The 26,326-nt window shown below is 41.9% G+C and overlaps 1 protein-coding gene across 1 annotated transcript in view; it reads right to left on the reverse strand.

Annotated features, from left to right (window-relative positions):
* The window catches only part of Mylk4 (myosin light chain kinase family member 4), a 34,135-nt gene extending 8,019 nt beyond the window's left edge, over nt 1–26,116 (reverse strand). Inside the window, exons 1-15 of the mRNA XM_042055330.1 lie at nt 26,047–26,116; nt 21,463–21,643; nt 17,665–17,716; nt 17,452–17,530; nt 16,676–17,114; nt 15,179–15,471; nt 13,214–13,319; nt 11,610–11,703; nt 11,424–11,533; nt 10,019–10,160; nt 7,104–7,174; nt 6,188–6,316; nt 5,501–5,653; nt 3,513–3,588; nt 37–103 (exon numbers count right to left, since the gene is read on the reverse strand). Of these exons, the coding sequence (XP_041911264.1) occupies nt 62–103; nt 3,513–3,588; nt 5,501–5,653; nt 6,188–6,316; nt 7,104–7,174; nt 10,019–10,160; nt 11,424–11,533; nt 11,610–11,703; nt 13,214–13,319; nt 15,179–15,471; nt 16,676–17,114; nt 17,452–17,530; nt 17,665–17,716; nt 21,463–21,643; nt 26,047–26,116 (2,037 nt within the window). The 3' untranslated portion in view covers nt 37–61. The remainder of the gene's footprint in view (nt 1–36; nt 104–3,512; nt 3,589–5,500; nt 5,654–6,187; nt 6,317–7,103; nt 7,175–10,018; nt 10,161–11,423; nt 11,534–11,609; nt 11,704–13,213; nt 13,320–15,178; nt 15,472–16,675; nt 17,115–17,451; nt 17,531–17,664; nt 17,717–21,462; nt 21,644–26,046) is intronic.
* Nucleotides 26,117–26,326: the final 210 nt, after the last annotated feature.

Consider the following 26,326-nt stretch of genomic DNA (forward strand, 5'->3'; position numbering starts at 1 on the left):
TCCCATGGGAGGAGGTGGGGGAAACTTGAGACCAACCTTTGGAATAGGCTCGCTCCTCAAGTTATTTGGTCGTGAGGTTCTGTGCACCAGAGTTAGAGTTCTTCTAGGGAAACAGAAACGTTGGAGGAACGATTAGAACAGCTTTTTATCAGTTTCTGACTTACAATAACAGAGCATGTGAGGAACTGATAATTCGCTATTGGGTTCGTGGTGATCTTCCAGAGACATCCAAGAGGATAAAATGTCAGCAACCTTCTGATAAGCACACCTGTTCCTCACTCTACGATGACATCCAGCCATCAGTTCCCTTTCTTCCACTGAAGCCAGGGTCAATCCACTCCCTCCCTCGTTGTATTTAATTGACAAATGTATGTTTGCTCAAAGCCCACTTTGGCAGAGCAAAAGAACTAGTACCGATGACCCTGGGGCTAGGACAAACGAGAGGAATGGCTGCTTCTGTGGCATTGACCATCAGCCTTAGTTAACAGGATTCTATGCGACAAAGAGTGACAGAGACAAGACTGGAGTTTAGAATGTATTAGAATAGCTGTGTCTGCTAGTGTGTTGCTTTGGTGTGAACAGCGGCAGGAATATGAAGACTCTGTGATTGGGGATGGTCATGACATAGCTTGTATTTTAACTGTCCTTCCCCTAGGCCCATGTGCTAAATAAAAGCTTAGTCTCCAGCCCGTGGTGCTACTTGGGGGTGTTGGTATATCTTTAAAGTCACTGGGGTCATAACTTTGAGGGAAGTGATAGGACCCTAGCCTGTTCTGTTTGTCTTTTCCCGGCCAGAAAGTGAACCCTTTCGGACTACATCTCCAGAGGAGCAAGACTAATGAGTTTGTAATTGTGATGTAAAATAGGAAAGCTTAACACAACAACTTCATCATGTTGTATGTATGTTACAGTGATGGAAAGACAACTGATAGAGATGTTGGGAATAAGGAAATCCTTGGATGGTATGAACAGCAGTGGATATTAGCCTTTGGTCTGTTTTCGTTCACTGGCGGGAAAAGAACAGCACAAAGTGAGTAGATCTGAGAAGAGGAAGAAGGGGAGAAGGAAGTTTTGTTCCAGGAGAAAAGAAGCCAAACCATCCTTGCTCACATTTCTTTCTTCTGGCTCCAGAGCACTGAGGAATTTCATAAGAGTGCCTACTGAGTTCTGCTAGACAGAGGGCTGCTTCTGATGTGGATGTGTTGTGTGTGGTTGGGGACAGAAGACAGAACAGAATCACTGTGTTGGCGCTTTAAGCTAAGACTAGAAAGACAGAGAACTTCCAGGTCGTAACTTCTAGGAGAGGAAAAAACATGCTTCTTAAAGAAATGGCAGTTCAACTGATCAAAAGCTAAATTAATAGCTTTCAAGCATTAAACAATTAAAAGAGATAAATAAGAAAACACAAAGTACTTGAAATAATGTAGGCCAACTGGCAGTTTTCGATCAGATTAACATTTTGACACATTGAAAATTCTTATTTTAGAGAACATACAGGAACCAGATTGCTTCAAAAGCAAATATGCAAAAATTTAAGTCTCAACAGGTTTAATATCCCTAATCCAAAAATCTGAAATTTGAAAGGCTTCAAAATCTAAAACTGTTTGAGTTCCAATGACATGGCTATGTAAGTAGAAAAGTGCACAGCTGACTTCATGTGCTAACAGTCCAAATGCAGGTACACTAAACACACTGCACACAGCCTCTTGAAGATGGTACGCATAGGGTGTACATGAGACAAGGGGATTCCATGCCAAGACTGGGTCCCATGCTTAAGGTATCTCATCATACACATGCAAATATTTCAAAATCAGAAGAAATCTAACATCCCACATACTTAAGGTCCCAAGCATTGTAGATAAGAGATGATCAACCTGTATTTTATTGAAAAATAAAGAGTACTGATTGCATGTAGGCACCCGGAAATGCCAAACACATATAGAACTGGAGTGGGTCTGGAAGCAAGCTCCAAGCCTCTTCCCATTCGTCAGGAGCGTGGTAAAGCTTTATCCATGTTCCAGCACTTCCTGACCCCACCACAGTGTTCTCATCTACACGGTGGCCATAGTAATAATGCCAGGTTAATGAGGTCAGCATGAGGGTTCCATGTGTTAATCCTTGTAACGCAGTTAGAGTCAGCTCCATGTAAGTACGACTTTAATAATAACTAGATGTATGCACAGCGAGTTTAAAAACTATTTTCTTGTGATATCTATTTGCTTCAGGTGTCACCAGTTGGGTGGGATAACAAAAAGGTGATTTTTTTTTGTAGTTGTGGTCACATGATTTAAAATTTTTTTGAACAACTTTCTAGCCTGCATAATGTCATTAATTCCTTGCTGTGGTTTCTATATTGTCCTGACATGGTCAAAGTGTATTTAGACTCCTGGTTAAAAATACATTGGTGGAAAATGGGCTCAGAATAGGTTGGTCACCCTAATAAGCAGTTTATGCAGTCTGGGTGAGGTACTGGCTAGGTAATGAGTCTATTTTTATTTGCCATCAGTACCAATTATCAAGGAAAGGTATATTCAGACACAAATAAACTCAGTACTGATGCTGAATTTAGAATGTAGATTTAATTTCAATAAAACTGGCTGTGGAAAAAGTGAGAATCTGAAGCAGTCATTCCAAGGTTTGCTGGTCAGAGAGAAGTTCTCTTCCAAACCCCAGGAGTATGGACGGTGAAGAGAAGAGTAGGAGCAAATGGGAGTGTGGAGAGGATGTAGAGTCCCAGGCCGGGAATCAGCCGACCAACCAGTGTACCCGTTAGAGACGTCCTTACAAACTGGAGTCCGGGAGGTGGGCTGCTCATCACCTCCACGCTCATCTATCCCAGCTACACCTAAGCGTTAAGTAAGGCCACTTAATGTGGTGCATCTGCCTTTGCGTTATCTCGAAAATTCATTGTTATTTGGCAGGGGAAAGCATATGAGGCGGAGAAGCAGTTAGAAGTTTACGGTAGCAATTCCAGGAGCAGATCTCCCGGGCCAGGGCAACGTGGGATGAAGAGAGCTGGAGAGATTCCTAATGCGATTAGAATACACAAGGTGCAGAACTTGGAGAAGAATGAAATAGGAGGTGGGTGGGCTTATGCCACGTTGAGTATTAGACGAGCTGGTGCCCAGAGGAGAATAAAGTACACAAGGCGAACAGAGAATTTAGAATTGTGAATGTTGTTTTAGGGAGAGAATTCTCCTAAATGTCTATTAGCATATCTCCTCCAAACTGTTTTATATATCCCAGGCCATGTATCCGTGTAAGTGGGAGAGTTTGTGGTGCAACACACTTTACAACAGATACAATGATTCCCTAGTGCTAAAAGCAGTCTATGAAACATACATAAAATATAACATTATTATCTCAATCAAAACACTCTAAGCCACTTATTTCTAGCATAGATTTGAAATTGTGAGCAAACACATGGGAAATCTCACTTAAGGCCAAGCTGACTACAGAATCCGATGAGATAGGCAAATGGAAAGCAAAGAGAAAACAGGAAGTATGGTCACCTGGGCCAGTCTGGAGTGGAGTCTGCGGTCTGACAGCCAAGGGTGCTTGAGAGCTTCGCTGGCACTTATTCTCCAGCTAGAGGGAAATTCAGAAGCATGTTAGAGGAGCCCACTAAATGACGCCTGCATCCACAGTTTCTCTTTGGCTCTGGTCACAGGTTTTGGTAGAGTGGCTAACTCACATTCAAGCCTGCTTTCTGGAATTGTGCGATAGGAATGTCCAGAGGGGACTATCAGCTCTAACCACGGTAACAACATTGGTAATACAAACAGGACAATAATCAAATTCTTATGAATAATTGAATGTTTCTTCAAATATAAGTAATTATTCTGTGATATGACATCTGAACTCTTAACAGAGAAATAAATGCACATTTCTTAATTACAGGAATAAAATGCTCCAGTAATTCTCAATGACTAGAGAAGCAGTATGCATGGGAAATCTTTTGAATATGTCTGCTAACTTTTGAATGAAGGAGTGTTGGTGAATTTATCACAGGAGTATCTGGGAGTTAAAAACACACACAACACATACACACAGTTCAAAGTAAACACAGTTTTTCATCCTTCAAAGTTTGAAAAAGTTGGCATTTTTCCATCTCTACATTGTCGAGGATCCATAAACATAAAATAATAACAATATTGTCTGTCATTGTGCTTAGAAGTCAAGGACAAACAAGTTAATTCTCTAGATTGTCCATCCTCTCAGACTGATCCTCGTCCTTCAGAGCAGCGGTTCTTAACTGCAACCCCTTCAGCAAATCATATCTCTAAAATTATTTACATTACAATTCGTAACAGTAGCAACATTACAGTTATGAAGTAGCAATGAAAATAATTTTATGGTTGAGGGTCACTGCAACATGAGGACCAGTATTAAAGGGTCACAGCATGAGGAAGGTTGAGAACCACTGCTTTAGAGATTCGGATCTGGCCCCATTGTCTTATGAACTGGTTTGTATCATTTCTTTCTAAAAAGATCTATCTTGCCAGACATGATGGTGCATCGCCTTTAGATCTCAGCGCCTGAGAGATAGATGCAGGCAGATAGATCATTATGGGTTTGAGGCCAGCCTGGTGTACAAACTGAGCTCCAGGCCAGTTGAGACCTGTTTCCTAGGGATAGTTGGCCAGTTAACTGCTCAAGTGAAAGACTCCCCCACCTACCACCATTACCGGTTACCTACGGTATTTCTCCTGCTCCCCATAACATCCTCTTTCCTATTACTTCACAGTCTTGTTTATTAGTGGGCCTAAGTGCTATAAGGACAATAAAGCAGCTGTAATTGGCTCTGAAGATCTTAAAGGTGACATACTGTCACACAGTTCAGATATAAAGCCATCTAAAGAGGCTGCTCACAGTGCCCTTCTTACTCCATGAATCTAAAATCAAGCCCCTATATTTTAATATCATGCTTGTTCATCCACTAAAATTTAAATTAATGTGTTTTTAGCATGAGAGGAAAATATAAGGCCATCTGACAGTCTAGAGCGTAAGCTTGGAGGAAGACCAACTTCTGTTTAGTGTCATTGCGGCCTCTTTTTGGCAATGTTGTCAGCAATAGGCTAACAATATATGGCCACATCATAAAGTGGTCATAATAGAAACTTCTCCCTCTGGGAATTAAGGGCTTTGATTAAAAGAAATCATGTCCAAAAAAAAAAAAAAAAACAGATGATACTGTCTGGCCCATAAATGTTGATCAACGAGAAAGGGATTGAGGGCAGGTCACCCGAGATCAACCAGACTGCTGGAACTTCATTACAAAAGTCACAAAAAAAACCCAAGTTTTTCAGTTCCATTCATTCTCATGACTGAAACAGCCCTAGGCACTAGTAGATTGGGTCAAGGATTCAACCCTCATTGCATTCAGAGCCGGCATGGGCATCACGGATGTTAGGGAGGGGATGGGATCTACTAACTCCACGGTGCACACTGCACCTAGTCATCCCTAGTCCTCCTGCAACACGAGATGAACTTGGTTTACCTCTTCTCCTTAATGAGGAGCTTAGAGATGAATTCCTTGGCCTCCTCTGAGATGTCCTGAAATTCTTCATCTTCTAAATCCCACCTGCATGCCAGGATATTGGTCAGCGTCTCTGCATCATTATCTCCCAAAAACGGGGACAAGCCACTGAGTCTACAAGACACCGAATTGAAGGTGAGGATTGTTTAAACAGTTTTGTATGCTTTATAGAAAGAATACTTTTTAGTTTGGCCATTTAAAAATGAAAACAGGAAAATATTGATAAACTGTAAGTATATAATACATCATTGCAGCCAGGAATGTGCCTGTGTCTCCCATTCCAACTCCCAATGAAGCAATTGCAGCACTAAAGGTTTTAGCTATACCTAAATAAAGCTCAAATAATAAAATAAGGTCTAAAACAAAACAAAATAAGACAAAACCAAAACTATGTTTAGGACTCTTAGCTGGTATCCTGGGACTCAAAGTAACCTGTCGAGAAGACATGCATTTTTTGTTTGGTTTTTTTTAGATATAGTAGGGAAAAGGATTGACTCCTTCCACTTAGAAGACTCAACAGAACCTAAGCAATGGGCGGTGTCACTGTGCTAGTCTAGAAGACCTGGGTCAAGGTTTTCATCCCAGTGAGACCTCCTCGAATGTTCACAGATTAAGGATGAGCATGTGAAAGACAGGAGAGCTGCTTACAGCATGTATGTGATGACACCCACACTCCACATATCTGTAGGAAAGGAAACGAAATCGTAATTCACAACTTCAGGGGCAAGAAATTCTGGGGTTCCAAAGTTCACCTTCAATTTCTCTCTGGGTTTGTATCTGAAAATGAGGGAACAAGGTGGGAGGGTTGGACATGTCAATCAAAAATCAAAACTACTGAACATTGAAAACAGGCACCATCTATAAGGCAAAACTAAGCTCAATTATGCAGCAAACAAAAAATAAATACACTTTTGCCAGAAATTGAATAACCATACTAGTGTCAAAAACTGATTAACATTCCAGGGGTTCAAAAGTAAAAACGAATCCTATACAACCTTAATATTCTGAAACAGTTGTAAGAAAGCCATTCTAAATAACTGGAACATTTGAACAAGGTTGTGACAGTACCTAATACAGTTCATCCCATGCACATGGCCAGGACGAACCCTTCCAAACTGACAAGATGCTGGAGTAATCCATGGCATCCGTTTTCTGTGCATTAATGTGCTGAGCTTTTCATATGCCCATGTAAATTATTTGCTTCCCTAAGAAATCAGAACCCGCTATGCCTTGTTTAAACTACTAACATTTTTAAAGTAAATTCCTCCTTTATAAATGAAACAAATATAAAATTAGGATAAACATAGATTCTAAATTAATGCATTATAAGTTAACAAGCTTTAATGGACTAGGTTTTCACTTCTCATTTTTATTATATGCATTACAGAAACTTCTCAATGCTTAAATCTCAAATCTAACAGGGTTAGGGTAAAATTAATTTTGATTAAGTTAATTCTAAATGAAGGCATGAGATCTGGGCCATAGCGCAGATAGTCTTTGCAAAGAATGAACTTGCCTCCCACCCCCTACCTCTATCCCTGAACTTACATCCAAACAGACATACCTTCTGGCCAATCCAAAATCAATAATTTTTATTTGCTTAGCATCCCGATTCACACACAGGATGTTCTCAGGCTGCCAGGAGAAAGAGACACATTAGCAATGAAAACAACCATCTTTCACTCAAATTGTCCTTGAACCACAACTAAAAATACAAGATGCTCAGGAAAAACATATCAGGCCTTTTACTCGGGGGCTGGTTTGTCTGTGTGGGTATTTTCTCCTTTAATTATGTGGTGGATGAGGTTGTGGGTAGCCTGCCAACCTTGCATTACCCTGCCTGTCCCTCTTCATGGTTTTACAGATTGCCATAATGCATGAGTTCAGGCAGGGGCCTTCTAGAGGAGAGAAAGAGAGGGAAGGCTGTTCCAGCATTTTCCAAGTGGGCTGGTGGAGGCCAGTTCAGAACTGACAGAGCCCTTCTCCTGTTAAAGTATTAAGTATATTTCCTTCTTGGAGGAATATTTCCCCCAAGATTTACGAGTTCCAAGAGAAATGGCCTGATTCACTTAAAGAACCACGCTGAATATGCAATATAATGCGAACATTTTTGACCTCTAGATTTTTCCCTTGTGCTTTGTCTATGGGAAAGTCGCATGCTAAAGGAAGGCTTTTGTCTCCTGCTCATTCTTCATCTCCAAAATTCCAAGGTTTTGCTGAGCTCAGTCTCAGTGCTTAAAGTCCTTGACTAAGTGTTCCCTTGGAGTTAGATGCTAGTAAAACTTGGCCCTGCTAATCTGACAGGCTTGGGGGAGGGGACGAATTCAAGCTACAGCACTACTACCCTACCCAGTGTCCCTGGAATGTCCTGCTGATGTAGCTATATTTATTGGGATAGAAAACCTTAAGTCTGGGAAAAAATAAGTAATTTCATTTAAAGCCAAGATCATCCATTAACAAAAAAAGAAATAGTATTTTCAAAGAAGAGCCAAGAACTCTTAAATTCTAATTTCATCTCCACTAAGAGCTGGGCATTGCAAAATTGCCAGGTGCCCAGGATTCCATCTCCATCCTTTACGTGGGCCACACCCCCTTCCACATCCTGTCTGGTGGAAAGGAGGTCCAAGTGAGGCAGAAACCCAGACGCACTTTGTGAAATGATGTAGTGTCTCCATATCAACGTCTAACCGCCCAGTTCACTGTGTGTAATATCTTTGGAAGCTCTTCCCTAAAATGTCTCTAAAACAGATGTCTGAGAGTAAAAGCCATTTTACACAGAGGTAGGTGCTCACTAGGGTAGTTTGGAGTCATGCTTAAATTGTGGCTTGAACAAGTAAAAGCTGTCCTATTATCAAAGAATACCACGGTATCCTGAATATTCTTTTGCAGAATATAAATGAGGGCACTTCAAAAAAATAATTTCTATGATACTAAAACTTACAATGTCCATCATCTCAGATAAGATTTTCGGGAAATAAAATTATAAAGGAGAATCATTTGAAGTCTCCCCTTGACTCCCTGAAGTGATGCACGCTCAATACCATCAGTCTTTTCCTTCCAAGGAACTCTCTAAAGAAACCTGCTCCTTCGTGACTCATCCGGCTGTCACCTTTGTTAGTATCTTTCTATATAAGCCATAACTAAAACTGCCCATTGCAAGTCTTCAATCAATGTTACAAAGCCACAGACGGAGTCATTTGATTTATGATAGGTCAGCCCCTGGCTCCAGTTGCCAATCAAATCCCTTTAGGGTTATTTGTGGAATATCCACAGTGAACAAAAGTACTCTTTGGACGCGCACATTATCATATTCAGCTCGTGGCCAAGGACTTTGCTAATGATTTTTAACCTCTGACTTTGTCGTTTTATGTACCACTTCCCCCCTTCCTCCTCCTGCGCAACTGTGAGTGGGAAAGGCAAGGCGCATAAATCAAGACCGTGAGGGAAGCCAAGTTGTAGGAAGAGAGGCCCATGGAAACCTATTTAAGGAGGCCAGATTTATTCAGCTGTACCTTCCCCGGAGACTTACAATACATGGTATGTTACATAGAATACACAATTTATCTCACTGTCATGCTGTGAAACAGAGAAATGAGAAAATGATCAAGCCACACAAGAAGATGCACTCTGTGACACTAACTCTAACGCAGACTGGACCCGGCCCATTAGGGCTCAGCCTTTTGTTGGTTTTATCTAAAGTGATGTGCAATCCAGTTCTGGAGACTTCATAATGAGAGAGAGAGAGAGATAAAGAGGAGGAAGGAAATGGACTGCCTTCCCTCTTGGTTTCTGATCTGTGAAGAACTGCCCTCGCTTCTCTTTGGCAGTGCAGCCCCACCCTCTAGCTGCCCTGCATTCTGTTCCCCACAGCCTCTACTCAGTAAACACATAGGACAGTAAATCCCAAACCAGAGTCTCCTAGAAGAATTCAAGACGATACTGGGGATTCTTAAGACCTGAAACGGTAGCTACAGCTTAGGAATTGAAGACTAAAATATTCCCACTGTGTACTCTGATAGTAAGGAGATGGCAGAAATATTGCGATGCTGGTTTTAATTCTACCCTTTTAGGGAAATGACCTCCTGTGTTGATTTAATAAAGTTAATTTATAATAATCTTAACAAGGGACTCTAAAGATGGGTGTGCGAATATTAGTCCCCAAGAGCGGTGACAGTTGTAAAAGGAATAAAAATCCTGATTTTGCTAGGTGGTGTGACGTGAGTCTGTCCCACCAGCTAGGGAGGCTGGATTTGACAGGATAGCTTGAACTCAGAAGTTCATGCCTAGGCTAGGTGAAAAAGCAAGACACTGCTCAAAAAACACACAAACAAAAAGAGAAAGGAAAAAAATTGAGATTTTTGTTAATTCCTGAAAACATGACCAGAGACAACACACTTTTCCAAGGCTGGTACATAATATTCCACATGGGGGAAGAGCTAAGGAGGCCTTGCATTTCACAGGATGAGAAACATGCCGTACCTTGAGATCCAAGTGGAGGATGTACATCTGGTGCATGTACCGTATCCCCTCACAGATCTGCTTCATGAACAGGATGGTGTCCAGCTCTGTCAAGTTGCAGTTTTCATCAATGATGCGATCGAACAGCTCCCCACCCTCCACACTGCAGAGGGAACAGGTGGAACTTTGAGTCCTGACTCCATGAACACCGCATGTGTGTCTTGCGTGAAGTTGCCACCCAAGTGCCTGTAGCTCTTGCAACGGGTTGGTGTGTGCAGTTATTGCCTTGCCTTCTTTACTGTATGGGTTACATGATGCTTATGTGGAAACCTTCAGTCTACCTTATGTCTATACCTTCAACGTCACACAACTAAAGTCTCAAAGTCCCTGTCATCGGTGGCTACACTGTAGCTGAGTTCATGTATGCCACATAACAGATACTGGGGATGAAGAGAACTCAAGGACACACTGAGGTGGGATTCCAGTGTTAACAGGAAGTGAGTCAAGGTCTTCACCTTTTGAGTTCTTAGATTAAGAGTAGTGGCAATGTATTTCTGTGTGGCTGGATTAAGAGTAATGGCAAAGTGTTTCTATGTGGCTGATGCTGGATCCAGTTGTTTTTCCAAAAGTCTTATATATCATGGCAAACAAAACAAACCAGCTTTCAGTGTCTGTTCAACATTAAAACTACTTGAGTTTGGTGCTGGGTGTGCTGGTGTAGCACTTTGTAGGACTTTAGATGTAAAGCAGGGCATCACGCATGCTCGGCAGGCACTCTATCACCTGAGCTGATCAAGTCTTTGCAGAAGGGATTCTGAAATGGAGCTGTTTAGTATCAGGGGCTTGACATGTGCTTTGTGTTCTTGAATGTTTAACCACCCCCTCTTCATTCTGTTAGGTTTTAGTGACTCATGGTCACCTGTGATCAGTATAGCACAAGATACCCTGAGATTGAGACTGCGCTCACAAAATTTTTGTTTGATATATTATTGTAATCGTTTCATTTTACCACGAGCTGCTAACTTATAAGTTTATTTTTACCATGGGTATTTAAGAACCTGTTGGCTCAGTACCATTCCCAATTTTAGTCATCCATTAAAGTTTAGAATATATGCCCAAGGTAAGAGAAATCACTGTGTAAGGAAACAAGATTCACAAGCCACTTTTCATTTAGGTTGCACAGGATAAAACCCAACCTTGGTTTGGGACAAGAGCCTAGATACAGGCTGCATCTATTTTGTCCTGCTGCATCTGATCAGTGAGTCACACTGGGAGACTGCACTTGGAAACAGTTTCCTTCTGACTCTGGCAAGATCTCGTGTCTCCTGCAACTCAGAGCCAACGGTGCACTGCCCATGGCTCCGGCTGAGTCATGAGCACTGGGCAGAAGGTGTGTGGCAGCAGGTGGAGGGGAGAGGACACCTACTACTCCATGACGAGGATGATGTCCTGCTTGGACTCAAAGGCATCATAGAGCTGAATGAGGTTCACGTGGTCCAGCTGGTTCATGATGCTAATCTCATTCCTCACATCCTCCTGAGAAGGAAAGAGTGAATTAGTGTGGTGGAGACTGGCCCAGAGGGAGAGGAGACACAGCTCCCGGCGCCTTTACCTTGTCCTTTGCACTTCTGATCTTAATGATTTTAGCAGCCAGCTTCAGGCCCGTTGCTTTCTCTTCGCACTTGTGAACCTGGCCAAAACGCCCCCTGCCAAACAACAGACGGTTTAGTGAGGCACTGTAGTCTGCAGGGCCTCCTATCGGTCCCTACCAGGTGGACAGTATGCGTCCCCAGTCCTTTGTCTCTTGAGTGAGCAGACTTGTAAATATGTCTCAGTATCTGGAGCAGCACTGGCCAAGGTGAGATCTAGGGGTCACCTATATCACCCCCCCCCAGGAAGTTGTACTTGTTTTTAGTTCGTCTTCCACGTCAGAAGCATTGGATGTCACAAATCTCTGCTACATAGAGGGAATGGGCAAGCCCTGAAAAAAAATCTTACATCTTGAATTATATTTGTGTCTGTCGTCTTGACCTAAATCCTAGAAGTTAATTTGCCTCAGCAGTATGCCAATACTTATTCCTGTTTGGGGACAGAGAAATTTTGTCAGTGTCACTTGGATTTTGAATTAAGGACAGTGGTTAAAATTGCCAAGAATTCTGTGGTATTGACCTGTTTCAATTTCTCCTCCAAGTAAAAGACAAGCTACTGCATAATAAACCCTTACCACCGACAGGCAGCATGGACTTGGTGCACACTTCATTTGCTCTGCTAACCTATTTTTTTTCCAGTACAGCATAGCCGCCAATGTTGAGGTGAGCCCACAACAAGCAATGACCGACTTCAAATCCTACTGTGCGCAAAGAGGCAGATGAGAACTTCAAAAGGAGCCACTGACAAACCCCAAAGCAGCACAAACCCTAGGAATTATTTCAAAGTTCAGGGGCTTCTACATGGCAGAGGGCAAAGGACTGTGGAATGGTAAGGAGGGGACACACCTTAACAGAATTAACTGGTCACCCCTTAACATCCTGAAGAAACCACACTGGGGGATCAGGCATATCTTCCATGTGCTAATTGTGTATATGGTGCAATTTGCTGCTTTCCTTCTATTTTACAAAAAAAAAAAATGTGCGATGGTAGTAAATTTTGTTACGTAGGCTCTGAGTTACAGGAAGTCATTGGGAGACTGTGGATGAAGTAGGAGGGGAAAAGGTCCCCCAGTGTAACCCTGACCCCGATGACCTCTACTCTTCTTCTTTAAGAGACAGTGTGCACTTTGATGACACCCAGTTGAGTTCTTCCACGAGAAAAGCAATCAGCTAAAATGATAATAGCATGGAAGCTATAACCACAGAAAAGGAAAATGGGCTAGATTGAGAGAAAGATGAACTCCAGGCCACTGGAAATGCATAGGTTGAATGCATTCCTATTTCTTTTCCTAAGGGCTAAACCTGGGTTTGGACAGTTCCTGGACCTTCTTCTGGTGACATCACGACATGGTAACTAAAACAGTTGCTAAATAGGAAGTATAGCTACCACGTCAACCATCCGGGACAAGTGACAATTTTCAAAAATGGTTAAAATCTCTTAACCTGTTTGCTTTTAGTGTTTTAGTGTTTGCAAGTCGAGACCAGCGACATTTCCACCATCTCGGGCTCTGCCTTGGGGAGACTGTCTGCTTTTACTGAGGCATTGTTCAAACTGAGCCTCACTCACCCTCCTAGGATCTCAGATTTGCTCACGGCGTACAGACTGTCTACGGCAGCGTGTTTGGCCATTACGATCCGGTGATCAAATGGGGCTGCAGGAGCGGGGACATCATCTGTAAGGAAAAGTAATGAGAAGGGAAGGGCTGTCCGTCAGGGCGTCTGAACTTTCAGCAACGAGCAGCATGTCTCCTAGTGAAAATCGGCTCCTGTAAAACTAAAACATAATCAGCCACCTGTCTTATCCCTAATGACCCTGGAATACAAATTTCCATTTCACGTATGAGTGATCTGTAATTCATGAATATCTTATCAGGTATCTTTGGGAAATAAAGTTATTCACAAACTCTTCAGTATAATTTTTAGAAAATACAAGACAGAAAAAACAAAAACCCTGCAATCCCAGGACAGACAAACACTTCTGACACTGGAGTTGAAGCCCAGCAGAAAAGCCCTTTCCTAGCATGGACGAGATCCTTGGTTTGATCTCCAGCATGACTTTTTTTTAATGCTTTCAAGCCTGAAACCATTTTTCATTTGACCATGAGAAATTAATGGATTTATCTTTTTGGAAAATGTGTCCTGTATAATTCATATTTTAATTAAAGCAGAGAGGGTGAAATGGAGAAAGATGAATTATTTCCTTGTGTCATTGAAATATTTGATGCTGTATGCTACTTTCTAAAATGTTTTAGGCTTTATTTCAGAGGCACTTAAAGCACAGAGGTGAATTTTTCCTGACTGAATGGAAATAAAACCCCCAATGAAACCACATAAGTTATATGCTACAGCTACCCCATTTCTCCCACTTTCCACCTTCCATCTGATATATTTAAGTGATTGTCCACATCAGCATGAAGCCTAGCATGCATAGCTACTCAGTAATATTTCTGATGATCTTCCCATTCCCATGACTGTTGCTGTCCATGACTCTGCTCTTCTCCATTTCCTTACTAAAACAGCTACTGCACACATACAGCAAGGGTACAAAGGGAGGGGGACAGTTATGTTCTTTAGTCTATATATTTATTCATTTATTGGGTTTTTTTGAGACAGTGTTCTCTGTGTAACCTTGACTACCCTGGAACTTACTCTGTAGACTAGGCTGGCTTAAACTCAGATCTGCCTGCCTCTGTCTCCTGAGTGCTGGGATTAAAGATGTGAACCACCACTACCCTGTTCCTAAACAGCTGTGTTCTTTAAACTTGGAATTTATCCAATATATATTTCCTAATAACTTGGCTTGTTCTAGGTATACTATTAAATAATAATATTAATTTTGTTTGATTAAGTTAACATTTTTATATTCAGATAGCACAACTCTCTTGGAATCTAATTTGATGTAATCATTCACTTCTCATGCCATGAATGTACTCTGAAATAAAACCAGGAGAGAATTCCCCAGGAAGCATTCACTGCTTCAGATTTTGTTCAGGCTGGGAAGACATCTCTATGGGTAAAAGTGCTTTATGTACAAGCCTAAAGACATGTGTTAGGATCCCGAAGAGCCATGTAAAAAGCCTGCCATTGTGCCTGTAACCCTAGGTTGATGGCCACCAGCCTAGCTCCGGTCTCAAAGGAATATGGTAGAAATGATAGAACAGGATACTTGGTGTCCTCCTCCGGCCTCCGTAAATGCAGGTGCACACCATGAACACACATGTTTATAGGCATCACATACATACTAAATATGTATTCACACACACCATAGATAGATAGGTAGGTAGGTAGGTAGGTAGGTAGATAGATAGATAGATAGATAGATAGATAGATAGATAGATAGATAGAGACGGACAGACAGACAGACAGGACTGTTTCTTTTGCCTGCACAAAGAGTGTTCAAGTTAAACACACTAATATATAATCACAGAGCATATGTGTTCTTTAGAAATGTTAGGATAAGGGAAATTCAGTTGGAATGCTTGCTGTGGATAGTTAGAAAGCTTAAAAGTCCAGAACAAAAAGCATTTCCTACCCAGTGGGACCGCTGGGGCTTGCTCTCTTGGATGGAGGCTCATTCCCTCCTGGAGTCTGTCATCTGGGCTCCAGGCTTGTCTGGCTTCCTCTGTCCTGACCGTGGGCTCTTCCCCCACACTCACTACATCTATTCTGCTCTTTTTGTTGTCCTCGCTTAGGAAACACTCCTCTGCCACTCTGCGCTTACTGCTACCAGAAGACTCTGTCTGTTCAGCGTTCTGGAAAGTGGGTCCTGACGCCGAATTTCCCAGGATTCCTGGTGTAGAAATGGCCTTTATATTACCGATGCACCTGGAAAATAAAACTCATTTGCAGATCTCAATGTTTCAAGGAAAAAAATTCCATGATTGTCAAAACTCTTAGAACTGAAACTTAATTAGGATGGTATTTGGAGAAGACGATGAGCTTTGTGACACAGAGGTGACCAGTTCAGCAGTTGAGGACATCAAATCTAAATAGATTACCAGACACAGAGAGTCTTCCAGGGACCTCACTGTGAGCCCAAAAGTGGTCATTTATGAAACCTAACAACAGAAGAGAGAAATTACAGAAAAGGAGCTGTGATCTCTCTAAAGATTGACAACCACAGAAGAACAGTTATAGGCAGAAGAAATGGCTTAATTGGCATGTTCTGGCAGCTGCTGGTCTTCCTGAGCAAATCCCGTCATGATGGACTTCAATAATGGCCAGTGTTTAATATATAGAAATTATATTTCTTCAAGATTAATTTCAAATGCATTATATTAAAGCTAAGTAACAATTATACCTTTAACAAATGCAGTACTTAGAGTAGCTAATTTTAATTGGATACAAAAATTCCTGAATTTGTATGAGACGCTCCTTAATTTTAATTTTAAGGAAGAAGCTTAATCAATTATCTACTTCCTACAATGCTAGGGAAGAAACAACCAATGGATTGTTTCTATAATGTTTCTATAATGGATTAGGTCAACTCTTTCAGACTTGGGTTTTTAATTTACAACTCAATATAATCATTATTTAATTCTTAGCCTTAGAAAGTTTGCTAAGCAGCAAAACTTTTTACTTGTTCTTTATAGGGTATTGATTATTGACGATATCAAAATTTGTGATCTTAGTGTTAGTGTAAGACTTAGAAATGATCAAATGGGGCTCAGGGAGGAAGCACAGGCTTAGCATGAAAACGGCCCTGAGTTCCATTCCCAGTGGAGGGAAGCAAGGGAAGGGGGAAGGGAGAAAGGAATTAAGAGGGGGAGGGAGGGGCAGAGGGAGAGTGGAAATAGGGAGGGAGGGAGATAGGGAGGAAATAACTGAAAATCATGGAAAATAGAAAGAGGAATAACAGAATAATAGGAAAATGTAGCCATGAAAAATCAATATAAGAGAGGAGCGCATCCTAAACATTGCCTTTAAAACCATCTTCATTTTTCCTTCAAAATGGCATCAAATACCACAGCACAAAGGCCTGTGAGAGAGCCCAGTTGTGGCTGTGTGGTACTGTGACCTGTGACAATACCTTTCAGAGGATGGGCCACCATTCGTCCCGTCCACGTGCTGATTTCCAGGTGAACCTTTGTCCAGCGCTGTTTCACTTGCCGCTGTTGAAACTGCGTTCTCGGCTTCTGTTCCTCTGCTGTCTTCCTTAGAAGGAAGCCCACGTTTCCCTCCTTTGAGAAACAGACATCCATTTTTATCCTCAGGGTCTTGGTTATCTCCCAGGATGTTGCTTTCTTGTCTCTCCAGACTTTCTGTGCACGGACCCTCTTTTCCATCTGCGTTCTCTCTTAGTTCCGTGGGATTCCTTGGAACAAAATCTACCTTCTCTTGTCTTTCCTGATGACATATGACATAGCTCCTCTGAACTTCTGAGGACTTGGTCTTCTCAGCATTTTTCTTGTTGAGTTTGGTAACCTTTTCTTTCTCGGAGAAGACCAGGTTTGTCTGGTCAGGTTTCTCTAAGAAGCCACAGAACACAGAACACTTTAATGAAGAATTCGCAGGATCATTTTTATTTTGGTTTCACTTAATGGCATCTCTAGTCTGGCTTCTTTTTAGCAGCAGATATAAGTTTTCGAAAACAAAGCAGAATGAAATACGCCCCGCTGACTGAAAATTGTGTGTCAAGCGTTTTTCTTATTTGTCACTGGTAAATCCAAAGCCAAATCAGATTTTTTAAAAAAAAGTTAATAAAACAGCATTCCTCCCCATAGGATTTAGGAACGTGTGATTTCCTCCGAGTAAGAGTCACAGCAGAACTCTCTCCATAACCACTGAGTCTCCTAAGGATATTACCTGTGAAGGCTGATGACTTTCCCCCGGCGACAATTGTCCTTTCGTTCAATGCAGGGTTGGACCACACGTTTTCTTCAGCCTGTGGGTGTAAAATCAAGCCATTACGATTACCTACAGTGCACACACTGCTTAGCCTCAGCACCAGTGACGCAGGCTGTGCAGTTCTCCATGTAAAGTGAATCACGGCACGATAGGATGTCTAGTGTCACACACCTGGCCTCTCCCCACCAGTTCCAGGAGAGCCCTGCCTTCCAGCTCTGATAACCTCAAAAATGACTCCAGACATTCAATTTTTAACTTAGTAATTAGTTTTACAGTACATAATACATTACTACTGACTATATTTACCCTGCTATGCAAAATAAAAATCTCAACCCTATTCTTGTCTATGGAATGTTACTAATTAAAAATAATATTAATAAAGCAAAATGTCTCCAACGATTACTAAATTTTCTCAGAAGTAAGGGGAAACATTGTTCCAAGTTGACAGTACTATATTATACAATTCAAACATGGGGAAATACACAAAAAATGGTCGTCATGTAAAGTGAAAAACAGTCTGAATCAATGAAACTCTGTATACATAGCAGTATCAAATAAAACAAGCTTACTATTGTCAAACAAATTCTGTCCTGGTGTGCAGAAGGTAGCCCATCTTCATGATCTCATTAAAGGCTACAGGTGATGCGTAAGCTGCCCTTGACCTCTGTTTCAGTTGTTTGGATTTGGTTCACCTTTCAAGTGAACTCAAATCGGAGAACACGTGTGAATGAGTTCTTTAAACTACCTGGAGACGAAGGCAATGAGCTTCTTAACAACTGGCTTTTTCTTTCCTTAGAAGATGCCTTTCTCCCAAACAGTTACATGTTCTCACAGTCCTAGCTTCCCCAGACTAGCATAACAAACCCTTCCACACACTGCGAAAGGTGAAGATTACCCTAATCCACACAAATTGCGAGTTATACATTGTAAATTGATGCACTCATAGGAAGTCACAGAAAATGAGTTCCTCCACTCTTTGGAGCAGAACACAGTTTGCCCAAGGGGGTTTGCAAATATGAACTATCCCATAGTGCAGACTGTAGGGACGTAGACACATTGCAAATACACTTATAATTCAGAATTCTTCCTTTTTCCAGATGGGCACCTCACCACACAGAGGCACATTTAATACATCTGTAGAAAGCCAAGGATGGAGATCGAAGCTATAGAAAGCCTCTCACTTTTCCACACAAGTAGAGAGGTGGTAATAAAAAATGCCCTTCAATTTCCTTAGGCAAGTCCAGTGGTGTAATGGTATATTATTCATATTTTGATAAATAAATCTTGCCTGAAGACCAGAGGCAAAGCTAAACCACCAGAGGTCAGGCTGTGGTGGCACACATCTTTAATCCCAGAATTTGGGAGAAAGAGGCATATGGATCTCTGTAAGTTCAAGGCCACCCTAGGCTACACAAGATCAATTCAGAAACAAATCCAGGTGGTGGTGGCTCACACCTTTAATTCCAGTACCAGGAAGTCATGCTTTGATCCCAGAACTAGAGGGAATATAAAATGAGAGGCTTAGGCTGCTTAGTTTTGTGGTCACCAGCCTTCATAGAGGTAAGATTTCTCTAGTGGCTTGGCTGCTTTGTTTGTTTTTCTGGGGGGAGTTGAACTCTTAACTCCTGTCTCTGGGTTTTTATTATTCATGCTACACAGTTGCATCTTCTGTCTGTGGGCCCAGAACTTGGCACTTACGCCAATACCAGTGTCCCTTGTAACACTTCACTGAACTGTTATTGCCAGTCTGTTTCTTCTAGGTGTTGGGTTGATGACAGTCATGGTGCTTAGATTCAAGGCATCACATGATGATAATGATGATGGTGATAACAGTGAAGAAGAAGAAGATGATGATGGTGTCATGGTGATGGAGATGCGAATGAGAAAGACAGGGATGGCTGACATGTACTGAGCACAGCCGAGTCTACTAGAAACTCTTCAGTGCACTTTGCACGGTCAACTCCCTTACAATTCACAGGAACCCTCTGAGAGAGGCTGACTACCAACCTCATTTTTATAATGAAGTTGGGATTCTAATTCATTTCTCTATTTGGTTTGCTTTCTGAGTGGCAGCATAATCTGTACTGTTTTCCTGGTGTAGAAAGGGGTTTTAGCCAACCTGGAGAGTAACTCTGATTGGGATCTACTGCAGAGTAGGCACCATAAAATAAGAAGAGCAAGAGCAGGGGGCATACAATAAAAACATTAACACGGCCAGGGAGATATGGGTCCGTGAGCTAAAAGACTAGAATTAACATGGAAGAGGGGAGAAGGAGATCATTTCATTTTCTTTCTGAGAAGTCTATATATATCAAGCTAGTCAAATAAGACAGTTAAGCAAATTGTGTTGATGGCTTTAATATGTCTCTTGGTAATTTCTCTTCTGAAATGAGAAAGTCTGGCGTATTGGTAGGCACCATGCTTTGGGGTTTGTCCTGTGTGGCATAGACACTACAGTAGACGGAAAGCGACCTGAGAAGGATGAAACCTGGTGTGTGTTCATTTATTGCAACCCATCAAAATATGTAAAGGTTTGGCTATAAAACTCTGTGGAACCAGTCAGGCCATGAGTATCTGGTGGCAAGTGTGAGCGTGAGATGTCCACACTCTTCAGGCAGAGTCTGGTCTAGCCGGGAGCAGAAACTATCAGTAGCGAAGATACAGGAGCCAGTCACTAAGCAGGGCTGCCCTTCTTTTGTGTAATTATGCTGCACATGTTTTACCACTTAAATAATGCAAGGCCTCCATTCATGGCCACAGGCTATTTACGGTTTCTTTTCCCTATGTAATACTGACATCTAGAGGAACTGCAGTGTCTCTGGTAAACAGAAGTAGTGTTTCTCCTTTCTTTTCCCTGCCTAGCAACCGTGTGGACCTTTACTCGGAAGCCGTTTTACTTTGTCTTTTAGGTCCTCTGGAGGAATTCCTAAAACAGGACACTGGTCTGTGGATGCATCTTACCTGTCGTCCAAAAATGACATTTGTTTCCTATGAATACAGAAGTCAGGATCAAAGCTGCTAAAGAAGAAATTCTTAAAAGCATTCCCATCATCTTGCAAAGGGATGAATCAGGATTATGCTCTCTACCGCATTCACAGTTCTGACTGAAATGAACAAAAGAATTCATTTCATTCAGATTTGTCTATTCATTCATTTAGAAAATGTGTATGTATTTGCATATGGATACCCTTGCCAGTGTCTACCCTTTCCTTTTATAACAGTTCTTTATAAATTTATATTTAATGTATTTTAAAATATATATTAACAAAATTGAGCAAACATAATTTATGTGTTACTATAATAAATGTCATTTCTAAAAATAAATATCCACACACATCATCAATGTATATAATTGATAATATTTTAGAGTGGGCTAACCTTTTGCTCTTAACCATGTAAAATCAAATAGTTCTCAGAGACCTAGTTTTCTAGGCCTGCTGGTTAGAGTTTTTCAACTGACTCAAACTAATCACCTGGAAGAAGGAACCTCTACTGAGGCAGTGCCTCCCACAAATGCCCCGAGGGCATTTTCTTGATTAATGATTGATGTGGGAGTGTCCGGCCTGCTGTGGTCAATACCACCCCTGGGCAGGCAGTCCTGAGTGGTATAAAAAAGGAGGCAGAGCGAGCCACTGAGAGCAAGACAGTAGGCAGTGTTCTTCCACACACAGTTCCTGCCCTGGCTTCCCTTGAGGAGCCAGTGCAATCAGGAAGTGTAAGGCAAAATCAAACAAACAAACAAAACCCTTTCTTCCCCAAGTCACAAGCTGTGTTGTTTGCAACGGTAACAGCAAGCAAGCTAGGACGCCAGGCAACACTATCTATCTCAGCAGTGTTCTGACTTTTCTCAATTTTCAGTTTTGGAGGGAAAAGCCATGCTAATTAGCTGGTTCAAGGACAAGTACATATTGAGAACTCTCGGCTCATTTCTTACAAAGTGTGTTTCTCTCTCTACAGTCTACTCTCTACGTGAGGTCACGATTCTTTGCTCGGATGCCTGCTTTCATTGCCCATCGTACACTCTTGTCTCCTATAGAGTTTGACTTGCCAAAGGATCCGACCACGCACATTGGTGAGCCCCCACTGCCGGGGCCTGAGTTCCTTTCTGTCCTGTATTTCAAAGCCACTTCAGGGCCACATCCCAACTCTCCTGGAAGCAGTGAGATGACTGAATGGGAAATTAATCCACAAGTACGATTTTGTCTTCTCCCCCCCTTCATACCCATTCAATAAAAACTATCCTTCAAAACTCAATTAAGAAATGGATTTAACCTTAACAGTGACAGTAAAAGGGACGCGTCCCTTGACTCCAACAACACTGTAGTCAGTGTTTGTGTCATTGGCCACCGAGTGACACATCTGTCCTCCAGCTGGTATGTGGAGCCTTCCCTCTAATTTTGGTTCTCTAGCACAAGAACAGAAGAATTCAGGGCTCAAAAAAAAAAAAAAGTGAAGGGAGGAAGTGCCAGAAGAAATGATTCTGCCAATGTGCGAGTGTTCTGCCATTCAGATTCATTGCAGGGAAGCAAGGTTTCCCCAAGGACCATCTCTGATGCATCCCTGCTACCACGTCGCATATCCTTTGCTTCGCATTAGAACAAAATGTTACACTATAATCACATCCCTGCATTTGGGGGTTATGGCTGCTTCGGAACAGTCAATTCATAACATCACACATGGAACATAACCAAAACTGCACACTGAATAGTGGCTTTGTATCTCGTTGCTATGGCAATGCCAAAGTGACTTTCTGGTCACTTTAACCTAATGACTAATAGCACAAAAACAAAATTATAATAATTTAAAATGAGTTTGTTAAATTTTAACTAGGTTCTTAATGAGAGAGATGAGAATAAAAATTCCTGATAGAATACAAAGAGAAAGATTTTTAGAAGAAATAGTAAAAGGACTTACATCGCCCTATTTGAATGTAAAAGGTTAGTTATAACATCTTATGTCTATTTGTTTAGTGTGAGTTGGCGCAGCAGAGTGTGGAGTTGATTCTCTCCTTCCACCATACGTGTGCTGAAAACTGAATGCCGATTATCAGACGGGGCAGCAAGTACCTGTATCTGCTGTGCCATCTCACCAGCCTGATGAAGGATCAGTTTTAGAGATTGTTTGCAAATAGATCTATTTCTCTTCAACTGCAGATGCTCTCGAATTCCCTGTGCTCTAAACACAGAGAAAACACCCTGTGTCGCTGGTCAGACAGGAGTCATTCTCACACAGCACAGACTGTGCTGTGGGCTGTGGGCACTGGCATGGGGTAAACTAGGGCAGGGTCCCACCAACAGAACACAGGAAGGAAAGGGTTGGCCTTGACCTCAGAATGGTGGGAGCAGGAGCGGCTCCTCCCTGAGCTGTAGGTGACGTCAAGCAGAATCAGTCACCTGAGTAAATAACCCTGCCCAGAAAATGAAAGCCTTCGGATATGTCCACAAATCTGTGAACAGTGCTTCATTCAGACCTGTAAAAACTGGACTTCAGGGGTCTGATGTTAAAGCTGCCAGTTCAGGGAAGTCTAATTAGACCATCTGTCAAACGGAGATACATAAACGTAGAAGGCGGACTGCTGGGCTTCTTCTAATTTTTAAAAGCAAACTATTGTGTTTCTCAGCCTTCTCCAACAAAAAAAGCCAGTAAAGCACAATGTTGTTCCAATCATCCTCTTTGGCTATTCCTGCTTGACAAAGGCCTTTCAGGCCTTTTTTTTTTCCTTCCTTCCTTCCTTCCTTCCTTCCTTCCTTCCTTCTTTCCTTCCTTCCTTCTTTTCCTCCTTCCTTCTTTCCTTCCTTTAATTTGTTCTTTCTTTTTTAATTGAGTGTTGAACCTAGGACCTCACACATGCTAAAGCAGATCCAAAGCCCACATAGATAATATGTCTGAGTTTTGGAAGACCATTGATTGAGGCTGGCCACAGAAGACAGAGCCATAGAAGTTGAAATAACCTGGCCATAAAAGTAGGCTGCTGGCCAAGTGATTTTTTCAATGAAAAGCAGGCAGTTCTTACTACCTCTGTGCTATTTCTGTAAGCTGACTGGCAAGGGAAAAGTGAAAAGGGTGAACATCAGAAGTGTAAAGGATAGGAAGTGAAACAGAGGGTACCACCAATGCATTTTACAATCTTAGAGCTTGGGGCAATGGTCCTAAAATTTATAACTCTCCTTCCTTCTGATATTCTTCATCTGGCTTAGAGCCCAAGGACATCTCACAAGTTTGCCAGTGATTCTGATGCAAGCGGTGCAGACACCATACTTTGAAAAAAAAAAAAAAAGCATGCAGAGTTCCTATGCGTTATTCAGGCCCTGACTTGGCAAAGTGTTCCTTTATGGATACTTTCTCAGAAATGCTTGTCTTACATCCTGGTTCTCTACCTCGGTTGGCCATGAATCTCACACATGTGTAACACTTGGTTACATGTTTGACCCTCCCTGGGGATCTCAGGATCTCTAACATCTAACTTCCTGTCCAGCAGGTGACAGACAAGCACTGATAGACTGCTTCATTCATCAGTAGGCTAGGAGTCGAGTCCCAGGCAGTGAGTGAGCATATTGAATACCTGTATAAAATGTTTCTTGAGACCATGCAATAGGACACACATTACTATTCTCTTCCAGCAGCAGACTCTGATATCCAGCTCCCAGAATCCTCTAGTGCTCAAAAGTACTTTCATGTAGGGAAAGTTGCCAATCTGTACCTCTATTAAAGACTAGAGTCTTATTGGACCTTTATAGGACGGCAAATGTTTGTGTCACCACTAACATCTGGAACTCTATTTCTAGTGTGGTTTTGTAAAGTAATATACTATTTGATCACCTTCTCAACAAATGCCTTATTCCTAATGAAAATCAGAACATGCACTACAAATGTTCTTTTGTTTAATGTGCACGGTTAAGATCTGTTCTTCACATTTCTGCGCTGGCTGTAACTTATTCCGCATGTAACTTCTTTAACACATTAGCACAGAGGGGTGCTTCATGGATACTTCTGATGAGAAAGGAGAAGAGGTTTGAGTTAGGCACCATCCCTGCCACTGTTCACTTGATTGTAATTATGGAATCTAATTTTCCCAGAAGGCAAGAGCAGGCAGAAGCTATTTCCTTTGACATATTTGATAAAACTTCAATGCCTAACACTAAATCGGGTGTGAAATAAATGTCTTTATTATGTTACTATTCAAGTCCTTCACATCCAGGCAAGGGAGCACTAAGTCTATTGTCCCAGCTGTATATGAGGATAAGGCAGGGCTACTTTTGCCCAGCAGTTCAGGACTAGCCGAGCCTAGACAACATAATAAGACCTGCCTAGGGGGGTGGTCGTTGCAATATTTTTGATGTCAGTTAAGTAGGTAGTATGATTATATATCATATGTGTTATCTACTGTCCCCTCAGCTTTATACAAACCACAGAATGGCAGGGAAACTAGAGGAAAGCCTGATGCCATCAATGGCCACCCCCGTGAAGCTTCTGACGCAAGAAACCACTTCTCGGATGCTTTGCCAAGTATCCTGATTCCTGGAACCTGCCCTCCATTGTGAAGATGGCTTCCCAGTGGTGGGGATCCCAGTCAAGAATGTCTCTCCTAAGATAAGGCTCTCTCACTGCATCCAGGACTCAACCAGAATTCTGCTGGACTCAGTCAACAAAGTTTCCCAGATGTCTACTTGCGGCTCTAAGGGTGAATGGAGTCCACGAACTCAACGTTCCGTTTGCTGTAAATTTTAGCGTTTACACACGGGCAGAGGGGTGTACTTGAGATCTAATTTAGCCATGCCTGTGGTATCTACAGAAAATTCTTGGACTCAGCCTTAGCCTGGGCAGTGCTTGAAAACAGAGGGCTACCTTCCCTCCTTGGCAGTGGAAGTCTCCACAAGGAGTTTTCCAGAGCAGAAAGGATGTATCTGGCAGGGTATGTGCTCAGAGGCAGCAAATGGATGCAGATTTGCTCCTTCTTCCCCTACACTGGAAGCGGCAGTAAATAAAACCTTACAACGAGGTGACAGCCGGCCTCTGCAGCACGCCACAATCACAGATGGAAAGTTCAATTACGGGTATTCCAAGAGCAGAAGTGAAGTCTGTTTCCAGTTAGAAGTCTCGCATAAAGCACTACTCCATCTGTGTTTACTACAGGCAGCTGTGCCTTCCCGACTGCTTGGTGAACTTCCCTTCCCTGTGAACACTGCCCTACACAAAACACAACCACCTAAGCAGCACATGTCCTGAGCAGACACTGCATAAGACAACCCGGGACCGCATACATGTGCTCTCTTCCAATTACTAAAGTCTTTTATGCATCACAATCACTGCCTGAGATAGTTTGGCAAATTGCAGAAAGGAAATCCAAATTGTGAAGTGAGAACTTTCTTTAAAACATACAAATAACTTTCCCCAGCTATTCTGATTCTATGTCCTTATTTTGTGTATTAAAATGTAAATGGTAGTCTAAATATACTTGCATTACAACATATAATGAGATCAGTTCAACTTGCCATTTAACACTCACTAATAAAAATTTTCACTCTGATTTGATTCAGCTCTGCACTGACATACTTTGCAGAGTGAGCTCATTATTGGTGGCGCAGATGTGCACAAATACCCGACTCTCTGTGACAACATCCATCAAAGCTGAACATGCAAAGTGCTTTCTGTGCACTTGATATGCTGTTGCTCATTTTTCATTCTGGTATTGCCATGAAGTTCTCTCTAACAGGCTAGTAATCTGGTGTGAAAACGAGCAAGCTCAGCCTCCAGGAACTGCTGTAAACATGTTGAGAACATTTTATGAATTCTACTTTTAGTTTGTATCACTTGAAATTTTTCTCTACTAAAA

The sequence above is a fragment of the Arvicola amphibius genome, chromosome 6 (assembly GCF_903992535.2).
Source record: "Arvicola amphibius chromosome 6, mArvAmp1.2, whole genome shotgun sequence".
NCBI classification, from domain to species: domain Eukaryota; kingdom Metazoa; phylum Chordata; class Mammalia; order Rodentia; family Cricetidae; genus Arvicola; species Arvicola amphibius.